The sequence below is a fragment of the Mizuhopecten yessoensis genome, unplaced genomic scaffold (genome assembly GCF_002113885.1).
Source record: "Mizuhopecten yessoensis strain PY_sf001 unplaced genomic scaffold, ASM211388v2 scaffold10359, whole genome shotgun sequence".
Classification (NCBI taxonomy): domain Eukaryota; kingdom Metazoa; phylum Mollusca; class Bivalvia; order Pectinida; family Pectinidae; genus Mizuhopecten; species Mizuhopecten yessoensis.
The window spans coordinates 1386059-1400544 of NW_018408507.1; the positions used below are offsets into that span (position 1 = coordinate 1386059).

Genomic DNA, 14486 nt, shown 5'->3' on the forward strand with positions numbered 1-14486 from the left:
TTTGATTCACATTCTTCTTTTCATGTATCCTTAAACAGATGCTGGCATGTAAACTATCTGTTCTTAAAGTTACTAGCTGTTTTAAACCTACACTTCGAAAATCATCAGACCCATCAGGAGCTTTCTCTGCCAATTCGAAACTTTGGCTCATATCTGTTGTCTTGCTTTTCAACATTACCTTTGAATAAACATTTGCATCATCTTTATATCCCATGAATAAACCCAAATACACGTCCTTGTTTTTTATCACGACTTCATCCCCAACATCAAATGTCTTAAGATCTAGAGGTTTTGATGATTCCTGTACATGTTCTGTCAATTCCTGCCCAGTATTGGCACTGGTACACTTTTGTTTTCTCTTTCCAAGCATTTTATCTCTCAAATACTTGCGTCTATTTTGCAGGTGTTGTCCAATCCGTTGCCATACTTGATTTTGCCTGGTCTTTAAACATGGAGCATGATCAATGCAGACTTGAAGAAATATTTCTTTCTTTCTTGTACTTATACTGTCCAATGTCGGAGCTTTTTTCCAGATGTTTGCTGCCTTTGCAGCATCTTTCAATAAGGTATTGAATGAACCAAAACATATTTACGCAAAACCAAAAACTTCTGCCAACATTTGGTATCCGAATTTTGAATTTCCTGCAAGAACTCAACATAAAATTGACGGACATAGCTGAATTTAACATATCTGATGTTCCTCCGTGGACCATTCAAACCCCCGATTTTAACTTTACATTACATGAGCGAGGGAAATCAAGTGTTATGCCCGAAGAACACAAATCCTCCTTTCGGGAATGCATTTCGAATTACCCTTCTCATACACAACTTTACACCGATGGCTCCAAAGAAGGTGAGAAAGTGGCAGCAGCCTGCTGTACTGCCAATACTTGCACTTCAGTCCGACTACCAGACGGCGCCTCCATCTTTTCTGCTGAAGCATGCGCCATTGGTTTGGCCCTCGACCATATCGATGAACACCGCATTAAAAAGGCAATTATTTGTTCAGACTCTCTATCTGTCCTACAGAGTTTACAGTTACGAGATCCTAAAAACACAATCGTACAAAACCTTGCTCATCGAATATCTCGTATATTAAAAAAGTCTAAAATAACTTTACTATGGATTCCGAGCCATGTCGGAATAAAAGGCAACGAATTTGCTGACAGGGAAGCAAAAAATGCATTGAATCTCGAACAAACAAATATCAAACTACCATACACAGATTTTAAACCTACTATTCGTACAGCCATTCAAAATGAATGGCAGAAACGCTGGTCTCTGGAGACCAACAACAAACTTTTTAAGATACAACCGAAACTTAAAACATCTATTCCCAGTCGGAAAGATCGTAGAGAGGAAGTTGTCCTCGCTCGGCTCCGCACTGGGCACACATATCCTACTCATTCGTACCTTTTAAAACGAGAAGATATACCTTCATGCCACGCATGTGACACTCCATTTACAGTGGAGCATTTTTTAATAGAATGTTCCGATTTTAAACACATTCGTGATAACTACTTCCGAGTCCCGGATATGAAATCTCTTTTTAGTTCCGTGGACTCGAAGGCATTATTTAACTATTTGAAAGACATCGGTCTATTTTATAGACTCTGATGTCTTTTAACCCACCTGATCATTTTTGACGTTATATATATATCACATATTCACTATCATCTATTCGTTATCTGTTTTATTATTTTAACCCCCTTTTTATTTTTATTATCTACACATACAATGCGAATGCTTTTAAAATGAACCATTTTATCTGATTTTATCTTCGCTACTTAAATTTTTGTTATTTTTTTATTTTTTTAATAAATCACCATGGCCCTAAATGACCACAGTCGTCGATGGGCCGTTAAACATAAACAAACAAGCAAACAAACAAACAACAGTTCCAGGGAAAGTTTTAAATAGAGTTATGTTAAATCGACTCAAAAATGCAATAGACAAAAAGCTTCGTGACAACCAAGCTGGATTTAGACAAAACAGATCATGTGCAGACCAAATAGCAACTTTGCGCATCATCCTCGAACAATCACAGGCTCTATTCTGTTTTTGTCGACTTTGACAGCTTAGATAGAGCTGTGTTGTGGCAGCTAATGAGACACTATGGCATTCCTGAAAAAAATATTACCATCATCAGAAACACCTACACAGGAATGCAGAGCAAGATCATCCATGATGGTCAACTAACAGTGGCCTTCGATTTAACAACTGGGGTAAGGCAAGGCCGTCTCCTTCCTCCTATGCTATTTCTCTTGGTGGTTGACTGGAGAATGAAGCAAGCCACAGACGGCAGAAGAAACGGTATCGAATGGACCATGTTCATCCAGTTGGATGACCTAGACTTTGTTGATGGCATTGCCTTGCTGTCCCACAACCACCAACAAATGCAGGGCAAACTAGCACAGGTTGAAAGGAGAGCTGCAGAAACAGGCCTATCTATCAACTATAAAAAGACAAAAGTTTTAAAGTCAAACACAAGGACCCTAGCAAGTCGGATGGTTAACACCCAAGCTTTAGAAGAAGTGGATTCCATTACATACCTTGGAAGCGTAGTGGACAATCTTGGTGGCTCAGATAGAGATGTAAAAACCAGAATTGGCAAAGCTAGAATTGCATTTAATATAATGGGAACAATTCGGAAAGCAAGAAACATCACTCTAAAGACCAAATTACGCTTGTAAAAACCATACTCTTATATGGAGTTGAGACTTGGAAAACAACAAAAAACCTGCTTCAAAAACTTCAAGTGTTCATCAACAACTGTCTCAGTCGCATCCTTAACATCAGATGGCCTGAGAAGATATCAAACAAAGTTCTGTGTGAAAAGACCAACCAATGCCCAGTTGATGAAGAATTGAAAAAGAGAAAGTGGAAATGGATAGGGCACACACTGAGGAAGCCAAATAACAGCATTACAAAGCAAGCCTTACAGTGGAACCCACGATGAAAGCGTGGCAGGGGCAGACCAAGATACACCTGGAGAAGAGACGTTGCAGCCGGGATGGAGAAAGAATGGTACAAGTGAGATGATCTGGAGAGGCTAGCAAAAAACAAAACAAGGTAGAGGAATATCGTACATTTAAGTGGCCTATGCTCCACCAAGGGTCAAAAGGATTAATCAAACTGGCAGAAACTGTTTTTAACTTTATTTTGCATCCTTACCTGTCAAACCTCGTTGACTGTGACAAAAATTGAAATTCAACCCGGTGTTCATGATGGAACAGACATTGAGACTATATATCGCTATAACGACATCCGATCTTCCGACAGGAAAATTTAAAATTATTCTTCAAAAACAGGACGTACTGCCATTCTTCATAGAACGGACTTAAATAAAAATTGAACGAACTTGCCCCGGTCTCCCCTAATCGTTATGTCGGTCTTAAGTATCATTAAAACTTGTGTTTTATTGTCATTCCTCGGCTTGCCGACTTTAAATAAAACTGATCTTATCTCATTCTGAAATCAGTATTTTCTCATTCTGGTCTAATCAATAAATATCAGAGATCAATAAAAGCAACGCTCTTATAATGCTTTGGCTTTTTAGATTAACATGACATGGCAATAGTACGTCTTTACCCTTATAAAATACTCATTAATCAACAGATCCCTACCACACGATTTAAAATTACTCTATTAATTGATAGTTTTAAGAAGTTCACGATCAAATATTTTCTCGCCACCAAATTTTTAAAAATTGAAATAGTCCCGTTCCTCTGTGCGTTAAGACTCTCTTTATCTGTCTTTGGCAATACCTACTGTAAACAGCCTAATGGGTACTTCTCCTCGGATAATTCATCATGTTATTCTATTGAGATGTACAAATCACAATTCATGTGAAAAAATAATACAAGATTTTAAGACAATAACAAGTCTACTTTCACTGTTGTTCTCTGTTCAATATATATTTGTATCATAACTTAGTCCACCTTTTTAGCTCACCTGGCACGAAGTGCCAAGTGAGCTTATGCCGTGGCGCGTCATCCGTCGTCCGTCCGTCGTCCGTCCGTCCGTCCTCGTCCGTCAACTTTTCCTTTTAACAACTTCTTCTGAAGAACGGACAGGCCTAGAGTCATGATATTTGGCTGAAAGCTCTGTTGGTAGGAGCCCTACAAAGTTTGAGAAAGAAAATGACCTTGACCTGTTTTCAAGGTCACAGGGGTCAAATATGTCAAACTTCAAACGACTTCTTTTAAAGAACTAAATGGTATAGAATCTTCATATTTGGCTGATGGTTTCCTGGGATAGAGCCCAACAAAGTTTGAGAATGAAAATGACCTTGACCTACTTTCAAGGTCACAGGGGTCAAATGTGTCAAACACTTCAAACGACTTCTTCTGAAGAACTGAAAAGTATAGTATCTGTATATTTGGCTGGTGGCTTCCTGGTATAGAGACCAACAAAGTTTGAGAATGAAAATAAGTTTGACCTACTTTCAAGGTCACAGGATTCGAATATGTCAAACAGTTCAAACAGCTTCTTCTGAAGAATTAAAAGGCATAAAATTATAATATTTGGCTGGTGACTTCCCGGGATAGAGCTCACCAAAGTTTGCAAATGAAAATGACCTCAACCTACTTTAGAGGTCACAGAGGTCAACAACATTTTAATGGATTTGTTCTTGAGAACTAAAAGGAATGGATTCATAAGATTTGGCTGGTAGCGTTTTGGAATATAGCTAACCAATTTGAGAAGGAAAATGACATTCACCTACTTACAAGATCAAATATGTCAAGCAACTTCTGAAGAAGAATCAAAAAGCATAGAATCTTATAATAATATTTTGCTGGTAGTGTCAACAGATTGAGCCAACACAGTTTGCGAGGGAAATATTTTTAGTGCAATATAATATTTAATGAGAATATTTTGCAATGACTGCTTAAATATTCAGGTGAGCGATACAGGCCCTCTTGGGCCTCTTGTTTATGAATCGGTTTCTCCCTTAATTGTTGTGTATCATCCTTGTTATTGTTTTGTATCGTCTTTGCTGTCAATTATTGTATCTTCTTATTTTTACTACTATGGATCCAGTAACCATCTACAACAAAGCTAAAAGAGGAGTCCAGAGAGTTGTTACCTTGCAGCACCATCTTAGCAACTACAACTCGTACATCCAGGACAATATTGTACCCCAAGGTTTACGATTCAAGTGCACGCCCAATGTTGGTCTTATGTCTAAATATGCTACTGCACGCTTTGACCACATCAAACTTGTCTGTCACATTAAACTTCTACATCTTCTTAAAGGCATTTGTAATAGTAAACTTTCTGTTGCGTCTAAGGAGCTGGCAGTTAATTTAAAACACCTGACTTCAGTTACACCCCACAATGATAGAAACATCTACCTTCAGAAGATTCAACATTTCGAAATCATCAAACGTACATCTCTTAGACATACACAAATGAAAACATTCCACCGCGATGGGCTTCACAATCTCCCGGAAACTGACATCAACTCCCGTCGCACAGTTCAAAAGACAAGATGGAGAAGGTTCTGACGTTAACACCAAACTGTCAAGACCACTACGGGTAATACAGTCGTCAAACTATCAAACCATCCCCTTACAGAACCAGAGCATGCTTTTCTTACTAAGGGTCTTAATTTTTGTCCGATCCCCAAAAGCCCTAACAATGCAGAGCTGATCGAAGACATGGACAGATTCTACAGGCTACTTCGGCTACGCGTGTACTTTGCTAAAGACCCTGACCCAGGTGATGTAGAGGATACTCCGTCAGAAGAGTCTCCCGTCGCACCCCTGATCAATCCATTCAAACATAAAAGTAAATGGAACCCTCCTCCCAGCAGAGTACCTGCTCTCGAAGCGTTCATCAGTGCATTGAAGGAGGAAGTAACCGTCCACTTAAACAACATGCAGACAACCAAGGACAACCTGTCACCTTTTGAACGCCAGGCACTCAAATCCCTGAAAAATAATTCGGACATTGTCATCAAGCCAGCGGACAAAGGCTGTGCAGTTGTTATAATGAACAGGGACGACTACATCCAAGAGGCTAATCGGCAACTCTCCAACGAGACATTTTATCGATGACGTTGAAATCAAATGGACATCGGGTCGGGACTCTCTTGACGAGTTTATTGAGTACGCTAACGCGTTCCACGCCACCATCAAATTCACAGCGGATATCTCAACGGAGAGCAACACATTTTTGGACACCAGTTGCATTCTGATTGATGGTAAGATTAGTACGGACCTCCACTGTAAACCTACTGACCCCCACCAGTATCTCCTCCCATCCAGTTGTCACCCCTCGCACACCACGATAAGCATACCCTACTCCCAAGCTCTGCGCATCAGGCGTATTATTTCGGATGACATCATCTTTTAAAGCAGATGTTCAGAGTTAAAGTCCCATCTTCTTGGCAGAGGATACAAATCTACTTTGATAGATCGGGAAATAGACAAAGTGAGGGTACTGGACAGGGCAAGTCTGCTTGTATACAAAGTCAGACCCCATACACAAAGGGTACCTTGTGTAGTCATGTTCCACCAGACATGCCGCCACTTCCACCTATCTTGAAAAAGCACTGGCGCATCATCGAATCTTCACCGAAACTTAGGCAGATCTTTCCAGAGTCTCCTATACTGGCATATCGTAGACCTAAACACATTAGAGATCTTGTGGTAAGCAGCAAGCTACCTACACCTAACCCTGCTGCGGCGAAAGGCTCTTTCAATACATGTAACAAGAAAGTGTGCAAACTGTGTCCATACACGCGCTCCACAGATACATTTCAATGTACAATCAACGGCAAAGTGTATCACATACTACAAACGCTGACATGTACATCAGTCAATGTGGTGTACCTTATTACCTGCAATAAATGCAAGTTACAGTACGTGGGCGAGACCTGCACCTGGCTCAATGTCAGGATCAACAACCACCGCTGCTCCATCAAGCAGAACAAACCAGACTTCCCTGTGGCAAGGCATTTTAATATGCCTAGCCATAGTTGGAAAGACATGCAGGTTGTTGCCATAGATCATTGCCCTACATGGGATGAAACGAGACGACGTACGAGAGAACGGTTTTGGATCACCAATCTACAAACCCGCTACCCTCGAGGTATGAACGAACGATAGGCGGTTGCTATCCGCTCGTTTTCCTTCCAGGGGGCATTTGACCTAATGATTCATTACTGCACAGTTGGTCTGCTATCTCGCCTGTCTGCTGCTTCATGTCAGTGTGTGTGACCAACAGCCGTTGTCAGATTTATTTTACAGATTTATACAGTATCTTAGCCATTTTATCTACTTATTCCTCCTTCACTCACTTATTTGATAATTACATGCATGATTCCTGCAAACCAATAGAGGCACATGTATTATTCCTGCAAACCAAAAGAGGCGACTAAGTGGGACCCCCTGCTGTGACTTAGATCCATCGCAGTATTGAGAGGCGACTAATGAGACATTCCGTAGCAGATTGGAGATTTTTCACATTTACCGGGCCAGATTTACAAATGCACATGTTCCACGTTTTTGATTTCTCTCGTTGACTCACTTAATATGACAGTGCATCTTACGCAAGAATAGGTCCTCTACATCAGCGTTCCTTTGCCGCGATGCTCGCAGCGTAATTGCTTCCTTCGGCTGTCTTTAGCCGAGGAGACTATTGGTTTTATATAATAGCTATATTTTCAATTATAGTATATCAATTCTATCTTCTTGTAATATGATGTATATGAACATGTAACTGTTCTGTTTCACTGTGTCTTGATAAAGGAGCGGATCGCTCCGAAAAATTGATAACCTAAACTTGTCCACACTGTTGGAATTACTTCTTTGCCCCATATATATACAAAATTAGATATAGCGCCCTATCTAGCTAACATAAGCCACTCTAAAGCGCTTTACAGTACATAGATATACAATTGTATACAGTCAATACAATTAGCATATATATTAATTAATACAATATTGAGGAATTCACAGGAGCTGCCTTATCCGGCGCTAACTACTAGTCCTATGCCACCTGGCTAATATCTCCATATGTGTGTATGCCTGTGTGTGTGCTGGAGATGTCTTATTTCATGTCAATACATTAAATATCTTCGAAATGATGTTTAAAGCGGTCGGTATCGTCACCTCCTGAGAACTATATGTTCTCACTTGAAATGAATAAATCGGACTGACCGATAATACCCAGCATTTTCTACATCAGTGTTTGAACATGAAAAGCATGTGCATTACAAAGTCAGTCATGTAACCTGTACCTGTTCAATAGGTTAACAATGCATGGATGACCATAGTTCAAGCTTTATACAAACAAACGCCTGGTCACTGTTAACTTCATTACCTGTGCATTGTTCAGACGCTGTCCTTTCCTAACACAGAGAGGTGTCCCTTATCAATTCAAGTGGACACTGTGTTTTAAGTAGGAGAAAAGCCTCAAACTGTCCATTTTGTGAGAGAATGACCAGATCTCGGCATTTTCCTTTACATAACAAGTAAGATTTCGGGTGGCGCAATGGATAGCGTATTCGCCCTTTAACAAGACGGTATATTTTCGATACCCCGACCAGACGAGAATATAGGATTCACTTGCACATGGGTTTTCTCCGGGAACCACATCATGATTCCCCCGTACTTCCACCAGGCCCATCTAGATTTATTAAGTTGTACTGTTGTCAATTAAAGTTTAAAGTGTAAATGTTTATCTTGATAAAATAATGAACATATTTCTGCGACACGGTTACAATTGACAACAAATTAAAGGAACAGGTACTGTTAAGGGTAGTGTTCCAAGGGGTTTTGCAACATTTTGTAGTGTAGAAGTTTCTTGAATTGATTTTAAAGTTGAGTTTGAACGAGCTCGTATTGATAAGGTCAGTGTTAGACAGGCCCGGTCAGAACAGAACCGGAGCAGACGACAAACTTGGATACTGGGCCTGGGACTGACAATTCTAAAAGAAACAGATTTATTTCTGTAAATGAAGTGTGGAATTTTATCCTCAACCAATCTAACAAAACGTTCTACGATCTGAAACTTTTGTATCAGTTTTTCAAGTTGCCTAAAGTCAATGAAAGTAGACAAATCCACAATTTCCCAGTAATTGAACTGTGTTTTGTTTGTTTGTTTGTTTGATTTTGTTTAACGTCCTATTAACAGCTAAGGTCATTTAAGACGGCCTACTCTGTGTGCAATATGCATGCGTGTAGTGTATGTATGTGTATTTTGGGAGGCTGCGATATGTTCGTGTTTGTCTCCTTGTGATAGCGCGGAACTGATGCCGACTTCATAGTGCTACCTCACTAAAACATACTGCCGAAGATACCCAGCAGGACTCCCACCCGGTCACATTATACTGACAACGGGTGAACCAGTCGTCCCACTCCTAATTTGCTGAGCGTTAAGCAGGAGTAGAAACTACCAATTTTAAAGACTTTGGTATGTCTCGGCCAGGGGACAGAACCCAAAGCCTTCCTCACATGGGCGAACGCTAAACATATGACCAAAAGTGAGGCATTGTCAAGGGAGACATTAGGAAGGAGAAAGTTATTTAGAAAGGAGAGAAGAGATAAGGTCCCAAATTTAGTCGCCTCTTACGATCATGCAATTGTGGGCAGCAGGTACAATTCTTACACCTGCCTTTACTGTGTAGATTCTTTATTGGTATCAGGAAAACGGATGGTTCTTAATATGAACCAACCAGTTTACGGGGGATGATGTCAAGTTTTGATTGGCAATTACGTCGCAACAACTACGGTCACACAATTGTTAGCAGTCCTATGTTTGCGCAAGTGCGCGAGGTTATGAAAAGTAAACAGTGTCAGTTGAAACGCGACGGAACAGGCAATTTATAGCACACAGAAGTGATCCAATAATGACACTGAAATCGACATGCTGTGGAATTCTGGCCAGCTAGGTTCGAACACACCTGACAGCTTACTACAAACTTTGTGGTTTTACAATACCGTTTAGAACATAGGGACATGTATTGGGGTGACGTAACGCTTGGAAAAGATGGGGATGTACACGAATTTCTGGAATTTACTGAACGCCAAACAAAAACAAGAACGGGAGAAAATCCTCGTGATATTAGAGCTGTTAAACCGAAACTGTGGGCAAATTTGGAAAACCCTGACATGTGCCCTGTGACTATTTATAAACTTTACCGTGAAAAACGCCCTACTGGCTACGGTGCCCTATCTGGTCCTTTTTACTCAGCAACCAAACAAATTCATCGCCTAATAACCCAATATGGTTCAAGAAACAGCCATTAGGAGTCAATAAATTGTGCACAATATTGCAAAGAATGATCAAGTTGTCGGGAATCCAAACTAAAAAACATCTGTCAAATCACAGTGCTCGGAAATATTTTGTTCAAAAACTCAGTGACAGTAATGTTCCCCCACCCAAATTATGCAGATTTCAGGACACAAGAACATTTCATCAATAAACAAGTATAGCCATATCAACACAGACCAACACGAGCAGAGTTCACGAAGGCCTATTTCTACGTGTTTCACAAAATCGTCAAGTTCTTCATCTTCGATAAGTGGTGGTTTTGAATCAATTTCCAGTGGTCCGATTAGTGGAGGGAACATTAAAATTAATATTTACTAAGGTGGTCAATCAGAACCACCACGACAGCGTATCCGAAAAGCTATCATTGAAGGTGACAGCGACTCTCAGTAGGCCTGCTGTGACTGCTTGAAACGACATATGAGGCGTGACGTCACAAAATTGTGAACTTTATAAAGTTAACTTTTTCTGATAAATTTGTATGTCTTGGCTATTAAATAAATTGGAAAAGTTTATTTTGTCATAGTTATATTCATTGCATTTAAAACTGTTCATAATTTAAATAAACAAATCTGGAACTACTTTTCATTCCGCAGAACGGCAATACTATGATTGGAGTACGTTTAAATTTGTTTTGACCTATATAGAGTCAGCTGATACAAAAAATTGTTGTGTTTGATTTTTTCGATTGTTATGTGATAAATAGAATCTTACACTCGTCCCCATGTCGTACAATAAATTCTATATGACATGGACACTCATGTAAGATCCTCTATATTTCGTTCGTTCGACTTATTATCTCGTTCGTACAACTTTTTATCTTGATAGTTTGACTTTTAATCTTGTTCCTACAACTTTTGATATCATTCGTAAAAGTAACTATCTTAGTAACGACTTTTAATCTCGTTCATAGTTCGTACATCATTGATCTCGTCCATACAACTAATGTTGTTCTGTCCCCGTCAGGTAATCGGGGTGAAATGAGGTACGTGCGCATAGACACAATGGAATGTTAAAAAAAGACGTTCTTAAAGACAATAAAATAATGGTCGGCCTTGCCAACATATAAACAGTGAGCTGAGGTTCCTGTTGTGGCTGAAATAGCAAAACTCAGACTATAACAAAGATGACAAAATGGCGTTCCCGCCGAGGTGTGAAACAGCGACCAAACCTCTGGCTACATTATGTATAACGGATGTCGGAATCGACGAATGTAACATCGTTGGAATTCATGTCGTTATCCTTCTTAGAGAGCTATGAGGTGCTCGAATCGGAGACCGAAACAAAAGCAGGAGAGGAGGTCGACATATGTGAACAAATTGACTAACCCCTAGCGGTAACCAAATCAGCCGATACTATCAAAACAATCGACAGTAACATGCCTCCCAGAGCTGGACCAGGTGGGTCAACAAATCTATTGTATGCGTCATGCAAAACTTTAAAAGTATATCTTTTAACAACTACTGCATCAAATACTGAGGGGATAATACTGACTGGTTGGAAATTGAATTCACATCTTTGCAACAGAATAATTGATATATGGGGTATGCAAGACCTATAATTGTTTGCGTCTAGACTTAACGTACAGCTGCCAAATGATATTTATGGAAACCAGATCGATTTGCATGCGCTGATGATGCATCTTTCTTAAATGTGGGTTGGGCAATTGTATTTATTTCGTCGTTTTCGCTAATTGGCAACTCCCTTCAAAAGATAGAGCGCAACAATACTCCAGATATAACCTAATGCTGCCACATAGGCCAACTCAGTCATGTACCTAGGGACAATCAAATATTGATTCATCCATCGAAGGCGATCAAGGACCTTCAAAGAACCCGACATCTTGCCTTTCTAGAATTATTAACTGTCCCCAGAGGCTGCGGATATCCTCTTGTAATCATGACGGACCACCACTTAAAGACAATACTGTATATACATCCAAATTGATTGAAGGTAGAAGGGGTATCAATCCATTTTCACCACCTATGGGAGTGATTCTGAAATTCATGACTGATGCAAACCACAAAGGGGAATGGTACAGCAACCCCTGTGGGAGTTCTTCAGGAATTTATGACTGATACATACCACAAAGGGTCAGGGCACATCAACACTATAAAGTGTGCACGTTTATCATTCATAATGATCAATGGAGAGTCACGTGGTGATTGTAAAAAGATCTGTGAAAGGTGTATTCCAACATAGACCAGCATTACCAAAAAACCCAGCTAACTTGGGACACCCGGGTTGTGTTTGACTATTTGAAATCGATTAGAGACATCAACTTAACACATTGCTCTCAGCAAAGAGGACACTTGCTTTACACATAGTGGATAATCGTTTTGGCGATCCATTGAAACGGACAAGGCCTGGTTTCCACCAGGCAGAGATATTCTTGCAAGCTTGCTGTAAAACCAGAACTAAACGAAAAACACAAATAAACTTTTAAAAGTTATTAAGATTCCCATCGATCTGTGTCCAAATCAACGATAACAAGGTGCATAAAGTCTACTGGAGAGTTTGGGGATCGGTACTACAATGTAATACCTTCATCCCACACAACACTCGAGCTTCAGCGACATCAGCGGCATCCAGGAATCATGTGACTCTTCCCACAGTTTTAACAAAAGACTAACATCCATCTTGAACAGTGGAAACAATCTGATATATATATAATGCCTGCAGGCCATCTGTATTGTGTAGTGTTGATAGAATTCTTAAATTTAAGACCGTTCGCAAGACTTTTTGTCTTGTTCGTACGACTTTTTGTCTTGTTCGCAAAACTTTTTGTCTTGTTCGTACGACTTTTTGTCTTGTTCGCAAGACTTTTTGTCTTGTTCGTACTACTTTTTGTCTTTTTCGCAAGACTTTTTGTCTTGTTCGTACGACTTTTGTCTTGTTCGTACGACTTTTTATCTTGTTCGCAAGACTTTTTGTCTTGTTCATACGAATTTTTGTCTTGTTTGTACGACTTTTTCAAACGACTTTTTATCTTGTTCGTACGAATTTTTGTCATTTTCGTACGAATTTTTGTCTTGTTCGTACGAATTTTTGTCTTGTTCGTACGATTTTTTGTTTCGTTCGTACGACTTTTTGTCATGTTCGTACGACTTTTTGTCTTGTTCGTATGACTTTTTGTACGACTTTTTGTCATGTTCGTACGACTTTTTGTCATGTTCGTACGATTTTTTATCTTGTTCGTATGACTTTTTGTCATGTTCGTACGACTTTTTGTCTTGTTCGTACGTCTTTTTGTTTCGTTCGTACGACTTTTTATCTTGTTCGTACGACTTTTTGTCATGTTCGTACGACTTTTTGTCTTGTTCGTATGACTTTTTGTACGACTTTTTATCTTGTTCGTACGACTTTTTATCTTGTTCGTACGACTTTTTGTCATGTTCGTACGACTTTTTGTCTTGTTCGTATGACTTTTTGTACGACTTTTTGTCATGTTCGTACGACTTTTTATCTTGTTCGTACGACTTTTTGTCTTGTTCGTATGACTTTTTGTACGACTTTTTGTCATGTTCGTACGACTTTTTGTCTTGTTCGTATGACTTTTTGTACGACTTTTTGTCATGTTCGTACGACTTTTTATCTTGTTCGTACGACTTTTTGTCTTGTTCGTATGACTTTTTGTACGACTTTTTGTCATGTTCGTACGACTTTTTGTCTTGTTCGTACGACTTTTTGTCTTGTTCGTATGACTTTTTGTACGACTTTTTGTCATGTTCGTACGACTTTTTGTCTTGTTCGTACGACTTTTTGTCTTGTTTGTACGACTTTTTGTTTTGTTCGTACGACTTTTTTATCGACTTTTTGTTTTGTTCGTACGACTTTTTGTCTTGTTCGTACGACTTTTTATCTTGTTCAAACGACGTGTTATATTATTGGTCAATATGCTTAATATGATGTCAAATTAAAATGCTTTCAAAGGTAATTTTTCTTGTGACAATATAATTATTGCAATTCTTACTTTAATAGGAAACAGAATAACGTATTGCGAAGTCTCCAAACGCGTGATGATTCATAATCATGAAAACCTTGTGTTATAAGCGAGTTACCTCCCTTTGTACAATCAACATGGTTTTATAAAATGTTGCTGTTATACTACAAGCGTGTCAAGTATACTACTGACACTACTGTTATACTACAAGCGTGTCAAGTATACTACTGACACTACTGTTATACTACAAGCGTGTCAAGTA

At 39.4% G+C, this 14486-nt stretch overlaps 1 protein-coding gene across 1 annotated transcript; it reads right to left on the bottom strand.

The window, feature by feature from the left end:
* Window positions 1-6511: 6511 nt before the first annotated feature.
* LOC110460328 (serine/arginine-rich splicing factor 4-like) lies at window positions 6512-14143 on the bottom strand (the record flags this gene model as incomplete). Its single annotated transcript, XM_021513167.1, has 3 exons — window positions 6512-6633; window positions 13039-13526; window positions 13567-14143. Coding segments are annotated over 3 exons (1187 nt in total), but the record flags the coding sequence as incomplete, so codon positions are not given.
* Between the last annotated feature and the right edge of the window lie 343 nt (window positions 14144-14486).